This window comes from Podarcis liolepis (assembly GCF_965112155.1).
Source record: "Podarcis liolepis genome assembly, chromosome: 3".
Lineage (NCBI taxonomy): Eukaryota > Metazoa > Chordata > Lepidosauria > Squamata > Lacertidae > Podarcis > Podarcis liolepis.
Window position 1 is genome coordinate 35875122 of NC_139557.1, and position 19058 is coordinate 35894179.

At 40.7% G+C, this 19058-nt stretch overlaps 1 protein-coding gene across 3 annotated transcripts in view; it reads right to left on the reverse strand.

Annotated features, from left to right (window-relative positions):
- The window catches only part of KHDRBS2 (KH RNA binding domain containing, signal transduction associated 2), a 339999-nt gene that overhangs the window by 202563 nt on the left and 118378 nt on the right, over nt 1-19058 (reverse strand). For all 3 annotated transcript variants that reach the window (XM_083495875.1, XM_083495874.1, XM_083495873.1), the window contains exon 3: nt 6651-6767. In XM_083495875.1, coding sequence (XP_083352001.1) covers nt 6651-6767 — 117 coding nt within the window. The remainder of the gene's footprint in view (nt 1-6650; nt 6768-19058) is intronic.

Genomic DNA, 19058 nt, shown 5'->3' on the forward strand with positions numbered 1-19058 from the left:
AGAAGGGGGGGACAGCCAGGTACACTTGCCCCAGTCTTCAGAGGGCTAAGTTAGCTGCCCGGGGGGGGGGGGTGTCTGCCAGGGACTAGCTGCTTTTTTGTTTGAGTTTTTTTATAACTTTATTCCAACAAGACTCCTGCCCCAAACCTCAGTGGAGCTCTGCACATTTAGCAGCCAATGGAACCTCAACCAGCAGAGCTGAGTAGAGAGAGACAACTCTGCCCACTCAATCTAAATCCTCCCCATTCCACCATTAAAGGGTAGCGGTGAATTGCTCTGTAACCTAAGCATGTGTGAATAACTGCCTGGATCCAACCAAGTGTCAAATATCATGTTTTCTTATACCATATAGCAATGATACCTGTAGGAAACAAAATTAAAAGAGAGAGGTTACACAGGAATTGGGTTTCTAAAAAACTACTACATTAAAGTTGCTCAATTGCAAGTGAATTCTTTGTTCAAAATCCACTAACGGAAAGTACTGATAGGGTTTTAAGCGAAAGGGCTTTGAGGGAAATCTATTTCAGTACAGTACAGCCCAAGAAATGTTCTATCCAACTAAGCCATGTTTTAGGGCTTATGGAATGTACTACTTATTATCGTGTCATGTTTTTGATGAACTCTGAGTTAAAAGTCCCTGCAAACATAAAATATATGATATGTGTTTTCAAAAATGTAATTGATTTTAAGTCTATATATATAGTGTCATTTCCTGTGTTTTTATTGTGCAATATCTTTCAATGTGTTCAGAATACAAATGATCAGACTTGTTGGAAAGGATGTGGTGCTGTTAGCACACATTGGCACGTGTGATGGGCGTGCCTCCATGCGACTACTTTCTGGACACAAATACTTAAGGAAACTGAAATCATCATTGGCCATTCACTGGTCCTAGACTCTTCCACCTATTTTCTCAGGACTTAATGTTGACCTCCCTTTAAAACCTTTTGTAATTTTCATTTTAGCTGCAGATAGACTGGTTCTGACACAGGGATGGAAGGATGTTTCTGTTATTAATGGGAACTGCTGGTATAAGAAAGCCACCTCAGAAAAACCTCCCATCGCCTTAAGCTTTTGAAGGGGACTGCTAAACCAATGGCTTTGCTGCCACTTGGTGGACCTTTGTGACGTACATGAACAAACAACATATGAAGCCATTTATCCCAGTGAAGTATTACTTTATTTGGCAATGCCTATGACACATGGCTCTTTGACTGATTGGTCCAAATCATGCCCCCGCTTTCACCCGACGGTGCTTAACAAGATGATGTCCCTCCTTTTCATTTATACATAAGGCATCTCCCTCTCTGCTTTGGACTTAACTTGGTTTTCTATGAACCATTTTTGTTTATTATGTTCAGTGTTATTTTATTTTTTATGTCTTAATAATGAAAGGTATTTAAAAATAAAGTCCCTGCAGACACAGAATAGATAATATGTTTTTTTCCCCAAAATGATAAAATTTTAAGTCTTTATATGGTCTTATTTGCTGCGCTTTTATTGAGCAATATCTTTCAATAATCAAAATGAACAATTTAATGTTATTAAAACATTAGACTGGAAGGTAAGTACAACTATATTTAATACAATGCTGCTAACATCTTCTGTTACTTGGGGCTCAAATAGACACTACTACCCTGTTAATGGTGGCCACTGTTTTTGCCCTAGGACTGCTCATGGCAAATGGAACACCTGTGATTTAGCAAGCCACTTCAAACATCCTCAGTATTACTTGAGGGAAAGCATATAATTTTTTAATCTAAATTCACAAACTACTTCACTCAAAGCTGATGGGTTTTAGTAACACAAGAGGTCATGATTAATGTGAGCACCTAGACATACTGTAAAATATATCAGACAAATGTTAGAAGAAACAAATAAGAGGTCTTGAGGTCTCAGAATGTGAGTGTGTGTGTGCTGTTAGAAAGCTAATGTAGCCATCCTTTCCATAAGGAAAAATCTCCAAAGCCTGTAGTTGGATAACAGCTTTATTAAGACCCACCAGTGTCAGGAGCATCCTACACACGAGTAGGACTCTGATAGAGACACGTGCCCCACTGGCATGTTCTCTCCCTCCTGGTCGTTCGTTTGGGAGCTTCAAAAGCATTCTCCAGCCCGAACATCACTGCGACTGATCCCTCTGAGATGCATTAGCACACTTCAGGATTCTCCAGAGTATTGGCAGTTCGCGTGACAGACTCAGCAGTACAGCATTTTGGCTAAACTACTTTATTTACAGATAATACATTCAGAGCATTCTGACTTAGCTCCTTCCTCTTTCTCATCAGACAGCAAAGAGAAAGAACAAAGGACAATAATCCTACAGTAATACAAACATCCTGTCTCCGTCACTTCCCACTATGTTAAGGTTACCAGACGTCCCCGTTTCCCGGGGACAGTCCCCGGATTTACAAATCAGTCCCCATACAAAATCCATTGAAGTTGAAAGTGTCCCTGGATTCATTGAAAAAAATCTGGTAACCTTACACTATGTGGAATGAAAACATATACCATCATGTGATAAAAAACAATTCAATGACTGCAAGCACGGGACAAGAATCCTAACATCCTCCCCTGATTCGTGTACCGAGTTGTAGTCATCAGTGTAACCAAAACAAACATACAGATGTTATACACACAGTATACCCCTGCATACCCATGATGCCTAATGAAGAGTTATTGAGAGTTTCCCACATTTACTTTTTACTATTCGGTTGGTTCTAATAAAGTGTTACCCAAATGTGGGCTTTGGAGCTTTTTTGCTGCTGTAACGCAGGGACAACCAAAGTGGGACCTTCCAGATGTTATTGGACTCCAACTCCCAACAACCTCAGGCACCAGGCCCAAAGGTCAGGGATGAGTCTACTAATATCTGGAGGAAACCATGTTGGCTACTCCTGCTATAAATGAATAAAATATGTTGTGCCCCTTGTGCTATTGCTTCTGATTTTCCTAATCTGATAATTCAACACCAGGGAAACAATACTTTGGTGTGCAGGCCCTGTTGGCTGTGCCATCTGTAGCATAAGATAGGGAGGTGGTGACACAATATGGGCCTTCTTGGTGGAGATGCACCAATTACAGAACTCCTTCCTGGGGGAATATCAAGTCTATCTTCACTATTGATATTTTGAAGTCCAGGCATTTGGATAATTAAAGCTGTAGGATTTGGGGGTTGTGGTTATGTGGGCTGCTGTTGCTGGATTTTATCTGGATTATTATTTGTTAATATATAATGGCTTTGGTCTTTATGTTATGCCATCCTGTGTTCCAGATTGGAGGAAAGATGGGATATAAACACAGTAAACAAATAAGCAAGCAAGCAAACATAATGTGATATGAAACACAATGGCTACTTTTCTTGGCCTCCCTAAATGTCTCCATTCATCAATGTCCAACTAGCACAGCTATTTCTATTAGAAGATAGTGTATGTATAGTATGTTGAGAAGTATAGCTAGCAAACATGATCAGGATAGTATAGGCGGCAGCCACCTCATTTACTTCGAGTTTATAAAAACAACTCTGTCTGCATACAAAAGTAAGTATTTAATCACACATAATTAGTAAGCAAAGATGTATCTTAGGAGAGGTAGCCACAAATATAATTACTAGTGATTCCTACCTTGGAAAACATGTATACCACATATGCAATTTCAGTGAATTGATGCCTATATATAAGTCCACTTGTAATCAGATTTCACTTGTCTATAGGTTTTTAATTGTTCTCTTCTATCATTTTCTTCCAGACTGTTTTAAATTGTTTTATGATGTGATAAGAACACAAGGTGGGGAGTAGAAGGGGGGTGGGTGGATTGTAAACCTGAATGTTTAAAATCTTCTCATTTTTAACACTCAAAGAAGAGACGACTTACAGGTTTGTAATGCAAGCACAGGGATGACAAGCTTTAAAGGCATCATATGAGACAGAATGGTAATCATAGTTCTCTAGTTGGAGGGCCTGTTATTTCCACCTGTCATAAGAACTCAATAGAAATTGGCTGTTATCTTATGATGGGCACAATTCCCTTCTGTACTCATCACATTAAGCAAACAGCTTATATCTGATTTTTAAAAAACAAACAAACCATACTTGGCAATTTAGGCACTAAAAGTTTTGAAATTTGGTGCTGTAGCAGGAGCGGGGGGAGCCAATAGGTGAATCAATGAGAAAACAATATTTATTTCTCTCCCAAAACTCCACCCATCATCTCTTTTATTGTTTTAAAGCATGCAGATTGTGGTGGATGGTTCTTCCAGACCAAAACATCTGGAGAGTACAAGGTTGGGGGTCTTAGACAATTCTCAAAGCCATGTTGTTCTGTAAGATCACAGCTTTAGAGTGATCATGCCTCTTGAATTGATATAAAACTGGTGATGGATGACTGGAGTTTTAGGATTAGGTGGAGGGTTCTCAATCACAGTAGAGTTTTTGTGCAGCTCCCATTCTTTTAAATGGATATTAGGGCCAAAGTTTATTCGAGAATTCAGTGATGGGAATTCCTATCTTCCTTCTTTCTCACAAAGTAGCAGTGTATGTTTGTGGGAGAAGTTGGTCCATGTGGTCAGAGTATGTGTGCTGGATGCTACCCTTTGTACCACAATGCAACCAAAATTCAAATATTCCTCCAAAGCTGGATTCAGCCACGGACGGAAATGCCTACAGGCCCATATTCATGGAGCTCACACATAACATCTAGTTTGGTGCTAAAGATGCAGGAACTTTCCAGTGAGTTGTGCCCATAACGAAGTCTCAGGACCTTCCCAATGAGTTGTGCACATAACAAAGTCTCAAGTAGCCTCTCTTTGCTAGGCTCTATGCTAGCACCAACATCTGCAATATACTCTAAAAATATTATCTGAGTAAATTAATCATTCCTGGAATCTTTGCACCAATGAACAAACATGTCCATTCATACTAAGAGCATCATATTTAATGTCCAGTTTATTTTAATCATATACTGTAACTTTTAAAAATATGTTGGTTTTTCTTTGCACAAACTGGTAACAAGAGATAATAATTTAGCATTAAACAGACTGATGAAAGTGGAATCTTAATGATCCCCTCTCTCTCTTAAACTCATTGTTTCTCTTCTATTGTGTTGAGATGAATGACGGGAGTAACAGAAAGGTAGAAGCAAACCAGGATTTCTGAAAGCAGTGTCAGAAATAACTGAGTGGAACTGCTACAACATGCCAGGCCTGGGACACAACAATACAGGAGAGTGATTGGAATCACTAAATGCAGGCACTGTGCCTGCTTCAAGAAATGTTGCCTTCATTTATACCTGATCATCTTAAGGCAGAAACGGGAAACCTATAACCCTCCAGATGTTCCATCATCCCTGACTGTAGCATTGGCAGCAGGAACACCTGGAGGGCCAGGGAAAGCAAAATAAAGGACATCTGCAACCAGCAGCCCTTTTGCTGACACCACCTTTCAGGGGAGCAGAACAAAAATCACAGCAATCACGTCAGACTGGATGAGGAAGCCAGCTGCCACAAAGGCTGAAACTATCTAGCTGCTAAGCGTATGTCTGGAAGCCTATCTCAGGAGTGTGTGTTTGTGTGTGTGTGTGAATTCTCTGTGGCCATTGCTGCAGAGCTGGTCAAAGAGGAATATAGGCATGGGGACTGGGAAGTGTTTGAGAGTTATAAAAGCCCGGGAGCCAATGATACCACCTGCCTAGAACAGAAGCAGAAATACCTTTTGAACTGGGGACAGCACTCTGAAGGACATTTGCTTCCCAGGATCTCCCTTAGCTGCCACAAGCATCAGGGCTGGGGAGAGGATTTCAGCTGTCACTGGTCATCCATTAGCTGCTATCCATCTAATAACTGGGAATCATGGCTAGTCCAGTTCCCAGACCAGCAATGGCAGTAGTATTGTCAGCAAAAATACAGTACTTGGTAGACTGGGGTGACAAGTTAGAAGAGCATCTGCCCCTAGGACTAACCACCTTTCAGGGGAGCAGAGCCAAGGGCCCTATGATATCAATGATAATGCTTAATATTCCAGGTCTCTTATTGTCAGGGCAATATAATATGCTTATAAATCTGATTGTGAACTGCTTTGAGAGCCATTGTAACTGAAAAGTGGCATGCAAGTATTGCAAAGCAAAGAAATATCTGATCATTGGCCATACTAGCTGGGGCTTATGGAAGCCAAGAGATGTCTAACAACACCTAGAAGGCCAGGGGCTCCCCACCCCTGCCTTAAGAAGGAGGGAAAGGCAAAGGGTGTGATTAATCAACCAGATGATAATTACGATGCAGTCCAAGTTTCAAGATGTTGTCAACTCCGTTCCAAGTTCTTTTTCATGTAACACAAATTCTAGGAACATGCATAGCAAACATGTTATACACCGTACCCAGTTATAAAAGATTCACATGGATCCTTAATCACTGCAGAGAACATTTTTAAGTTTCAATGATACACATTATCTCCGTAAAATATGTTGAGGTCTAGATTTCAGGGTGATTCCACCCACACCCCCAGTAATGTTCTTTCTCCTCAAAAAGTATAACATTATACAGAATTTTTTTCTACAATGTTAGATCACCATAATCATTTAGATACTCAGCAAATGACATATTACAATGACTTTGTCTACAGTCGATATGGCTAAAAATCAAGAGTTGGGTACAGTACCTTGGCTTTGTCTCTCATAGAACCCTTCCCCAGGATTGACATTTTTGCACCTGTTTCCTCTTGTAACCTTTTCAAGGAATTTCCTCTTGGTCCAAGCAATTTGCCCACAAAATTAAACTAAAAAATAAAACAGAATAGGGAGGGATGGAAGTTAGAAAATGTTGGTTTCTGGAAGTGCAGTACATATTGAGAAGCAATATATTGTAGATGGCATACTATTGAGAACAGAACAGCATCCTCAGTTTGCAAAGGATTTGCAGTTCCATGGATGTGCAAAGTGGCAAGAAGGATCATAATGTTTCCTTCCCAAGTCTGTTTTTTCCTCCTCAACTCCATATTCCAACTGCATTTCCCTACTTGATCACCAAAACCATTGCAGAACCATGATAAGGACAAACGCAGGGTTGAGGGTTTCAGGGAATGTAAGATGTCATGGACCGACTGGTTGAAGAGGAGTGGTGGGAGGCACCAGCTAGGAACCCCCCTGGGAACCCCCCAGGAGAAGAATGCTCTATCTTTCATATCTTCCAGAATATCTTCTAAACTGGTCTCATAAATTTGCTGAGTAGATATTAGCTTGTACAAGGGGAAGAACAAAATTAGATAGATCACCAGTACAAAATGATTATCATCCTAGATCTATGGTCAAACAGCTGCTAAATCAGTCACTTTACTATTTTTTGTAAAAAATATTATGGTAAATGCATTGCTGTTATAAATGTAACCCCTTTAATCCTACAAAAGCTAGAAGCCTGTCTTTAGGAACACAGGAAGTTTCCTTATACCAAGTCAGTACAGCATTGTCTGTACTGATTGGCAGTAGCTCTGCTGGCTTTCAGGCAAGGGCCTCTCACAGCCCTATCTAGAGATACCAAGAACTGAAGCTGAGATCTTCTGCAATCAAAGCATGTGCTCCATCACCAAGCCACAACCCTTCTCTTGAAGAGACTGGTGCGATATTTGACTATTTGACTATATCAACCACCGGGTGTTCTAGAGACAAACACAGATGCAGACAGCCCATATGCTGGCCCAGTTCCATCAAACAGATGGCCAATGACTCTAAGCAAACATCTTTCAGAGTGCAAGACCATACAGATATAACAAGCTATTCCCTCTGTTTTCAGTCTAGTAATTTTCCATCGGAATTTGGTAATATGTGGCATGTAAATAAAGGAATTTAAAGAAATGTATTTTTTTTCCTGGTTAAATAAAAAAAATTGTGCTCCATTTTCAGTGCAGGGGAATATAATGAAGGCCTCCGGTGGGGGGTATGACTGCAATGTCTTTTCCTCTCTTACATATATTTATTATTCTCTAAGTTTTAAAACAACACCACCACCAATGTTGCATTGTATAATTTGTGTGTGTGTGTTTATCTAGACAGATTGTAATCAGCTTTTGAAAAGCAACCAATTATGTGGCTGAGTGCATCTCTCAGGAGAGACACTCCACATCAATATGGAAATTTAGGTCCTCCTCCTGGTAGATGCCATTATTGCATCACTTAAAAATGGCATTTTGAGCAGGACCTCCCCAGCATTTCTCAAATATATAGAGAGAAGATGCTTCATGTGATATTCTGGACCCAAACCATTTGCTTGCAGAAAGGACTTACTGAATAGAATGGATGATAGAGCATCTCAACCTAGCTGATTAAAAAAGAAAGAAAAACTGGCACATATTCACATATGTTACATCTCCAAGAGGCCAAACTGTTGTTGTTTGCTAAAGTTGAGCTGAGTTTTCACGAGTTTTCATTTTCACATCAGAACTTGCCCTTTGGCGTTGTAGAACCTTTTGTACGATCAGTGGGCAAATTATGCAAAGGGAAAAGAAAAGGGGGGGAGCAGCATATTGAGAAGCTGTTATGCAAATGTCGTTCAGTCTCTAAGCTAGTTTCAAAGGTCTAAGCCCAGGGATTCTCCAGATATTACACAACTCTTTTGAAAACATAACCAGCAGCTTCCCAGCCCTGTGCAGATACATTTGTTTTACATGCATCCAAAAAAGGAAAGTGAAACTGTTTTGTGTACTTTTCATCCAGTTGCACTTTTCCATATATAAATTCCTATTAAATTTTATCCAGTAATATTTCAATATAATTTATATACAGAAATGCACTCCATATTTAGCAAACATACTAGAAAATTCTTTTGTGAATTCAGACATCAATCACATTGCCATATTGGGGATTGATTCACCAATGAAAGAAAACAACGCCATTCTATTTTAAGTCAAAGGAGATTGTTATGCTGCAAGGTCTATCAATGGTTTCATGAAACGTTCTTAATTACATGATCAGTCTGTATTATGTATTATATATAACCTGGCCAACATCCAAGTTGGAGGAGACTTAATTATTTCAGAAATTGTATATCAAAATCTAATTAAAGGATGCATTATAATTCACTGGAATTTTGATTTCATCATTAATAGCAATTATAATTAAGGCAGCACTTACATAGTAATTTGCATGTTCATAACGTAGTGCAAACATTAATTTTCTTATTCAAGTCATGTTCATATTCAAAGGAAAGTAGTTATTTTAATGTGACTGATGTGCCCATACTCATTAACATAGCTTTAAAGAGACAGCATTTATTTAAAAGCAGTTCTGTTTAATCTCAAGGCAATGTACAAAGTTTCATTTGCATGCCAAGGTCCCGTGACCCCACAGTTCCCTAGTGAAAAAATAAAGCACCCGACAAGGGGATTTTCGGTAATTTTGCAGGGAAATGACCAGAAAATGGGCAAAGTCTGTTCAAATATATCCCACTTTCTGCTCAAAAGTATCCTGCTCCATCTCCAGATTTGCTCTGTAGATTTGGGGGACCCCCCCCAGAACACATTTATGGGGCATTTGGGAAAGAAGAGAGGGATATTGTTCCACTGCATGAGGAGAAAACAATTTGTTTAGTACTATATGGTGTGCAACTCTATATACATAATTCATTTCTATTTTTTATTTAAATAAATTTATACATCACTTACTCAAACAAAAGACCTATATGCAGTTTACAAAAGTCTCTTAAGTAGCTTCTAAGTTAGAAGTTATAAATTAGCACCTGCAAATTCTTTGTACAGTGGTACCTTGGGTTACAAATGCTTCGGGTTACAAACGCTTTGGGTTACAAACTCCGCTAACCCAAAGTAGTTACCTCGGGTTGCGAACTTTCCCCCAGGATGAGAACAGAAATTGCGTGCCAGCGGCGCAGCAGCAGTGGGAGGCAGTATGCAAAAGCACACCTCAGGTTAAGAACGGTTTCGGGTTAAGAACGGACCTCCGGAACAAATTAAGTTCGTAACCTGAGGTACCACTGTAAATGGGTTCTCTTGTGTCTTCTTTTTTTGGAGATATGCAAGTGGCCACATTTACAAATAGAAAAGCTCAGATAAAGCCAAAGTATTTTCCAAAACGGGGAAATAACTTGATTTAAATGGAGTCAACATGAATCAGTTTTGTCCATGTCACACTCACAACTGAACTACAGTGCGTAGGTTCATTGGCATGTGCTGTAGTCATTAGCACCAGAACAGGTGCAAAAAACAGAAGAGGCTTCCCCCTTGCCACTCCAGTCCCTGGAACATCACCACAGTGCAGGTCAACAGGTAGGAAAGGAGAGAGGCTGTGTGGCGATCACATAGGGTCCCCGGACGTTTAACGGTATATTGATCCCTGTGCCACCACTGTGCTTGCTTCCCCGCTGCCACCAACCCGAGTCCAGACAGCTGTTAAAATTGAACCAAATAAACAAGTTTATTTTATAAGCATTAATAAGTTTATGTTTTCTCAGATAATATTCCTGTCAGTTTCTTAACTTTAGTTTCTTTACTGGCCTATACCTTCCTAATACCTTCTGACTGATTCTCACTCTCTCACATCAGACTAGCCCAACCCTCTCTGTCCCTTCTCTAACTTCAGACTCACTTCTTAACCACCCTAACTCTAACTCCTCCCTTTGGGTTCCCATTGGTTAGTCATTTTACAATTAGTTAACCCTTTCTTTATGAACCCAGTATGATGTCACACACCTAGGAGGGCAAATGCCACAGGCTAGAAGAGTGAAGGTTTATGAGCAAGTGAATGGGAAAGGGGCAGAGAAGAATGGGGCTTGAGAGGGTGGAAAAATTCTTCTGTGGTTAAGGCAAGCGATTCACTCTCATGGGACTTGTATTTCTGAGCCAGGAAATATGAGACTCATTGACTATTCTCCTACAGATATGATTGTGTTGAGTGCATGTATGTAGCATGGGATAAGTAATAAGGGAAACAAACTGGGCCGTAGCGGCAAACAGAATATAAGAATAAGCAGCAGAAGATAATAATGTTCATGAAAATAGATGAATATGTGTGTGTATGTGTTTATGGTCTGCGTTCCTGTTTCCCATAAGTCGATTCTGCCCTGTTCATACATTAATCTGCATATTGCTATTTTTTAACAAATGTTTGCCAATATTATGCATTTAAATGCGAATTTCTCAATATACTTCCTTTCAAAATGTGCCTTATTACGTATACTTTGATTTGAGCCAAGTACTGCATTTGAACATTTGGAAAGTATGTGGATAATTAAGTTCTGATAGGCACATTAGTCTGGGAAGTATGGACTGACTGGGTTGATTTGTCTGGAATTTGCAAAGATTGAATTCCTCAAGCATATCTAGTATGAATTTACGCATATGTTAATATTTCTTAATGACTGTGTATCTGCTTATTTTTTAGTCTATCTGATGTATCAGTGGGCAGCTGTGAAGGGTGATCTATGGACAACTGATCTGTCCTCAGATATATTTATTTATTTTTACCGCATTCGTTGGATGTGCTGCTGTTCATTTGTGGGGAAATACCACATACTGCTGACTTAACACCACATACATACAACAGGAAAAGCACTGGGGCAAAAACTGAAATACTGTTAACTATTAATAGGCTATAACTGATTAATAACATCCAACATATCCTAGCACATTTCACTTGTAACTTTTATCAAAGGACAGGATTTGGCTTTCAGTTTCTAAGAGGATTATATGGTTAATACTCAATTGGCTTCAAAAATAACATTACAGGGAGCTTGACTTCCATTGCATAACAATCCTCTTTTTGCCGTAATATTTATACTTGATAAGACAGTATTTAGCAAATTGTACATACTGGGACCAGCTCAGTGGCAGAGGTACCCAGATCTTACGTCAACAAAAAGGGATAATGAATTAAAGAGGTTATATTAGTGTTTCCTGAAAACCTACCATTTCCTTTAGCTTTAAGCTTCAAAACCTAAACCTACAAAAGCATGTGTTTGAAAGGAATTTGGGAACCTTTCTACTCACATAACAGTGAATGTAGTGAGGGAATAAAGCAGGCTTTACTAGAGACGTTCAGCTAGTCTGCTACATTCCATTAAAACTGGATGGGATTGATTTCCCTGAGTGAAAATGCAACATGATTTAGAATCGCATCAAGGTAACACTCTGAATTAGTCTACCACAAGAGTGGGGAGCTACAAGGCCGAGGGCTGAAAATGGGAGCTCCAGGCCTTTCTGTCCGGCCCACAGGGCTCTCACTAGGCCATGCCCCCTCAAGTTTGTTTATTTACTTTATTAACTTTCATTAAAGATGTCTGGAATTTTTTTTTTTATACTAACAATTAGAAAATAAATAAATTACAAAGCTAGATTCTGGAATACATATCTAGTGACACTTGCTTTAAAGAAACAGTAAGGCATGTTCATATACCGTATTTTTCTGTGAATAAGACTAGGGTTTTTTCCTAATAAATTATGTCAAAAATTAGGGGGTGTCTTATACACAGATAATGCTGAGGCCATTTTCTTAAATCTGAGTCCCCCAAAATAGGGGGGAATCTTATACATGGGGACGTCTTATAGAAGGAAAAATACGGTAAGTAGCATAGCTACCTTCTTCCTTTTTGTTCAATGGAACTGAAATCTTGTTTACAAGTCTTCCTTAATATTTGTACGTGCAAATGAATAGTGCATCGGTGTTACGCTAGCTTATGCAGTATCATCTTAGCAACCTGGAACAGGAGTAGTTTCTTTGCCATTTTCCTCAACATTCCCTGGTGTTTTTGTTTCTTTAAAAAAAGGTTTTGCATTAAATGCTTGCATTGATAAATTAAATAAATAAATAAAAGCTTTGTTTACTTAACTTACTAAATTTCTATACTGTCCTTCATCCGAGGCTCACAGGGCAGTTTACAATATAAAAGCACAAAAGCACAAAACATAGTAATGCGCGCGCGCGCGCACACACACACACACACACACACAGGCCACAGATTGTTTAATTAACCGAAGGCCCAGGAGAAGGCTTGAAAATGTCTTCAAACGGTGATAATGCTTGCTTTCCTTTATGGAAAGATGGAGAGGTAGGGGTGAGGTAGAAACATCTGGTTTTTCTATGGCTGGCTTGTAGCTTGTTGCACAAAGGTAAGATATACTCCTTGTTCTGCCCATTTTTTATTCTGGTTCTGCTCACCATTCCTGTGTAGCTTGCAGAAGGTTGCCAGTGAGGAAATGTGGTTTATCACCGTAAACTACTGAGCACTCAAAATGTAGTGGGAGAGCATTTTTTTTAAAAAATGCCATCATTGTCATCCTTGTAGTCAACTAGGGTTGGCACCTTTCTTTGTGGGCTTCCTGTAAAAGCCACTCAGAATGTTTGAAACCTCCCCTCCCCCCCACCCATTTCACTCTCCTGCAAATAAATTTTATCTTACCTAATGGTTTTAGCATCCTTTAAAATTCCTCAGATGTTTTACCCCAGTAGGAACCACCAAATTAATCTCAGATTTCACTCAAGACAGAATTCAGTGGCAACAACTGAGATGAGAATATCTTCCCAAAGAAATTTCACTGGTATTATTAAAACCTGTTTCAGTCTCTGCTGAAATTCAGCAGGTGCTTTACCCGAAGGGAAACCCTCAGATTTATCCCAAATTCTGAGTCAGTTCTAGTTAAACATATACAACAACCATTCTGAAAGTCACAAAGGGAGTTTTTTAAAAAAATAATATTCAGCCTAATAATGAAAAATACCATGGCAGAATAAGTAGTTTTGTAATAAAACCAGTTTCCTGAACCCACAGGAATCACTGCACTGAGCAGTACTGACAGCCATATCTCAAATTCACTTACACAAGAACTAACATCATATTGATTTACATGGGACTTACTTCCACTTAAGTATGCTTAGGATTGCATCTTACTGAGACAGGTGCATTATTATTTCCTTGGTACTGTTTCCTGATGGTCAGGGACCCCTTGGCTCTCATTTGAAAGCAGCAATTTGTTCACTTTCATATTTCATAACTTCAAGCTTATAAAAACAGTTAAAAGGTTTTGCCTTACTGAAAAAAAGGGTTTATATGCATTCCTGTCTGCTTACTCCCAAACATGAAAACATCCAGACTAAGATCTTGTGATCAGTGAAAAGACTGCTGCCAAACCCTGAGCTAAGACATAGTTGCCTTTACAGCAAACTCTGCTTACTTTCTGACATGATGTGCCTTTTAATCTGCCATCTGGTCCTATAGCAGCCAAATTATTATTATTTTCTTGCTGGAAATCAGTGTGTTGTAAGCATTCCATATGGAGCCTTCAAATGATCAAACCTGTCGTTTTATACTTTCAGCCTAAGCAACCAGTCCCTGGAATGGTACTTTACATTCAGCTGACTTCAGGGGACACATCATCTGCCAACGGCTACCACAAAATAATTGTCTTTGCTACAAAAAAATGGCAACATTTGTGAAGCAAACTGGGATTCAGAATGGCAACATTTGTGAAGCAAACTGGGATTCAGAAGGGAAAATGTCACCAAGTAGCCCTTATGCTGATTCTGTTGCGACACTAGCTTCTTCAGGGCTTATTCACATCAAGCACAGGCCTGTGGATTAAATTGTGCTTAAATTTAAGATCCATTCATTCACACCCCTAAAGCTAATTTATGAGCTGCTGCTCTGTATTGCAGTTCCATAAAGCTAAGGGCTGTGCGTGTGGGTGATGCAACCATGTGCTCCACATGCTCTGCCCTAGGTGTTGAACAGCTTCCACGCAGCTGCAGGTGCACAAGAAGGGGACTGGAATAAATATTCTAGGCATGGTGAAATGGTCCTTTGATCAGAATAAAGGTTTATATGAATCTCAGAAGCCAACATCATTGTTTATTGCATTCTATACATATCTCTGATTTACACTGAACTGACTCCTGGGGCTTGTCCACATTTGAGCATTATTTAGCAGTTAATCCACTCCCCCCCCCATTCGAATTGGACCAGAGTAGTCCACACCTGCGCATATGAATTTGCACATGTGGAGTCCATTTAATAAAATACATTCATATCACTATTATCAACTTTACCTCCCTGGCTCTTTAAAGCCTATCAACTTCCTTCCCTCCCGCCTCATGGCTTTCAAAATTAACCTTTATATCATTGCGTTTTGTATGTTTTCCAATTCTAATTACCCTCATTACAAAATAGTTCAAAATTTAAATAAATATAGAAAGGTAGAAAACTTCTCATTACAAGTCTTCTTATAACTCTGCTAGTGATGTTAATTGGTTACAATAATCTTTCAGATATCATATAAATTTTCCAGTCTTTTTGGAATACTTGATCATGCTGGTTTCGGATTTTTCCTGTCAGCTTTGCCAGTTCTGTGAAGTCCATCATCTTCATCTGCCACTCTACTTTCATTGGTACTTCTTGTTGGCATTTTCCATTCAAACCAGTAGGCAGCCCCTTTTGTGCTTCATCCCATCCTCTAATTTGTTGATTCTATTAAGCTAATTAATAGGGCATGCAGTTGCCAAGCTTTGTGAAAATCTGAGGGATGATGTCATTTGTTGTCGGCATCCATCTGTCTTGAGAGACAATGGAGTGAGCTTCTGGGGGTGAAGTCAAACCACTGGAGAAAGTTGTGGCTGCAGAGGCTGGTAAATCTTAACTGCTGCTTCCTGTGTTGTTCTTGCTGCATTAGCAACACCAAAGTGACCTCTCAGGGGTGCAAGCCTGGGCAGTGTGTATGGAAGTTCTAAGTTGTCCAGACGACAAGACCCACCCCCTGGGTCTTGCTGATGTACTCCAAAGGAGAGCAGAGCAATAGATTTGGCACCAGCTTGGCTATAGGAGCTATTGAGAATTGACAGAGGGAGGCGTCCAAGATGCCATCCATCATCTTAGGGACTCCACTTCAGATTTGTGTAGGGTTTACTCTTTTGCCTTTTCTTCTCCTCAAGATCTCCTGCGAGGCAGCATGTACTCCAGAGCCTTTCCCATGAAAGAGTATAGCTTCAAGGCAGAGGTGGTTTAGGATCAGAGATTTCCTTCTCCTAAGCTAACTTCCCAGTTTGACAAGCCCCATTATTTCCCTCTACAGCATGTCTTCTTGACCATTGAACCTACTATTGGCCTCATCCACTCAATCCGCCAGGGCCTGCCTTCGCATGCAGGGGAAGTGCCTAACTCAACAAGGGTTTGAGGGTTGATGTCATGTGGACTGTGCATATTAAATGGAAGCATGAACTGCTGCAAACACACGGTAATGCTGGTGTGGACAAGCTTAATAATAAAACTCTACAATATCTCTTTTGCATGCAATGTATTGCTCTGCTCAGTCTCCTTCAAACGAAGTCACATTCACAACCGTCTCATATTTTCATTACTAGGCTCAGACAAAACCCAGCCTTTATAAAGCAGACTGTTTTACTTAAATGTCACACAACATAAATTTATTCCAAGCTTCATTTGAAGCATTTAAATGCACAGGCATTTTTCTCAGATAATAACTTTAATAATCTTCCTCATGTCTTTTCTTATGAAGCATAATTACATCCCATACTTTGCTAGTATTTTTGCTTATGCGACTGAAATGATATATGCAAGAGCAAGCTTCAAAGGAACATTTCTCACATAGCTATAGATGAATAACATAATGGCTTCCCATTCATTTTTATACCAATTTCAAGACTCGAAAGATGACCCTGACCTCTAATGGTTAGATTTTTAAGGGATGCCCCTCTCTATTTTGAAGATATGTTTAAGAAACCCATGCTGGTCTGTTTGGCTATACAGTGGTTGTTAGGATATTTCCGTTCCACCTTAAAAGGGAGCAGGCTTTTGTAAGCAACTGAGTCTGCGCATGTCCTATTCACAGGATGTTTATGCTTGCTGTTTTTTCCTTTCGTTTTCTCAGTCGGCTCAGACACGCTGACAGAATGGACGTGTTTTCTTTTGTTCTGTTAAACGCTAAATAAAGTCTGTAAATTATGCTCTTCTGTGATGCAAGCTTTTGGCTGTGTTTCTGCTGATAAAGAGGGTGCACCAAGCCCTGGAATGTGGCTAGGAATTTCTAAGGCTTCGTGTCCCTAACTGTTGGATCTGCGTGACTACGGGAGGCCGATGGATGTCCAGAACTCCGGCTTGGGGGCCATGATGGACGTTATCTCCCTGGCAGTTTCCCAACAACAAGGTTTCGGGCCCAGATTCACGGCACCTACAGGAGAGTAAAGCTGCAACAGACTGCGTTTGAGAGGTATGAAGGGGGGAAAAGCGAAAGAAAGGGACGGACGCTTTTTCTGTTATACCTCGGCAAAGAGCCTTTGAACTCCGGCAAGGCTTAATTGGCCTGGGAGCCGAGCCAAAGAGTTCGTGATTAATGGGCTGCCAAGATAAGGAGTCTTTGAAGGCATAGAAGACTCACGGCTAAAGCAAAAAGCTGGAAATGGGGTTTTTCCAAGCTTCTGGAAATGCTGAATGCCCTAAGTTGGATGGGCAGAATTATGAACCCTGGGCAAAATGGTGTGAGAGTTTACTGCGTCAGTTTGGGGTGTGGCATGTTGTTTGTGAAGCCCCCCCAGTTCCTCTGACAGAGAGATGGAAATCAGCTGATTCGAAAGCGATAGACATAATAGTCCTATCCGTATCTCTTGAGGAAATTAAGACGCTGGCTGGCAACACCACTGCACGTGGAATGTGGTCTGCTTTAAAAAAAGCTCACAAGCCAATAATCCCAGCCCAGAGTTTGACTGCATCGGAGGTCCTAGCTGTTTCCCAGAGTGCGAGTGAATCCAGGGATGCTAAAGGCACCGGTTGCAAGCTGCAGGGGGAGCTGACCGTCACGTCATCCCAGGCAGCATTCCAGCCTCCAGGGGGAGCCAAGGAGTCGGCAGCTGAGAGCACTGGTTCTCATGGGAACCAAGGCCATCGCCTTTGCAGAAGCCGGAAAGGCAAAGGTAAACAGATGCCTGCAGATGGCCAGGAGCAGAGGGAGGGTGAAGAGCCCGCGCAAGAGAAAAACAAAGCATTGTTTGCTGGCACAGCTTCACCAAAGGCTAAAGGCACGTCTGCTGACCAGAAGCAGGGGGGCAAGCTGCAAAAGCCCACGCCAGTGGAAAGCAAGGTTTTGCTTGCTGGCACAGCTTCACCAAAGGCTAAAGGCAAGTCTGGTGGCCAGGAGCAGCAGGGGGGCAAGCTGCAAAAGCCCAAACCGCTGGAAAACAAGGGTTTGCTTGCTGTAAAGACTGCTCCAACTGCCAAAGGCAGGTTTATTGTGGACTCAGGTGCCAGCCGCCACGTTTCCAAGGACAGGCATCTCTTTATCTCCTTCAAGCCTCAGGAAGGTGAGATCCACCTGGCTGATGGAAGGACGTTGCAAATTGCAGGAGAAGGGACTGTGAAACTTGCAAGTTTGCACACAACCATCAGTGGTGTACTATATGTTCCAGGCGCTGCAAGCAACTTGTTGAGTGTCCCACAGCTTACTGGGCGTGGTTTTCAGATTTCCTTCAAGAGGAGCGTCTGTGTCATCAGTAAAGGCAAAGAGGACTATTTGCATGCAAAGTTTATGGATGGTTTGTTCCATATAACTTATGAGGACACTGCTGTTGTATCAAATGCTGATTCTTGTTGTGTTGCACAAACTAACAAAGTTCTTCATGCAGGTTGCATTCATGATGCGCATCGAAGGTTTTGTCACCTCTCTTGGAAGGCACTGGCCAAGATGCCAGAGGTGGTTGAAGGTTTGAACATCAAACCTTGTAAATTTCACATGAAATGTGTATCTTGTGCAGAGAACAAGGTGAAGGTTGCCCCAAAAGGCAAGGAGTCTAGCAGGCAGGCTTCCAAACCCTACCAGCTAGTGCATGCGGACCTGGTTGGGCCACTTGCGCCCTCTATAGGAGGAGCAAGGTACTTCATGATTCTGATTGATTCCTTTTCCAGGTACATTCATGTGTATTTGCTCGAACAGAAATCGCAAGCGTTTCCGATGTTTAAGGAATTCTGTGCTTGGTTGGAAAATGTGCACGGTAAACGTATTTCTTGTTTTTTTACTGATCGGGGCGGGGAGTTTACTTCTCAGCAGTTTGAAGCTTTCCTGACTGAG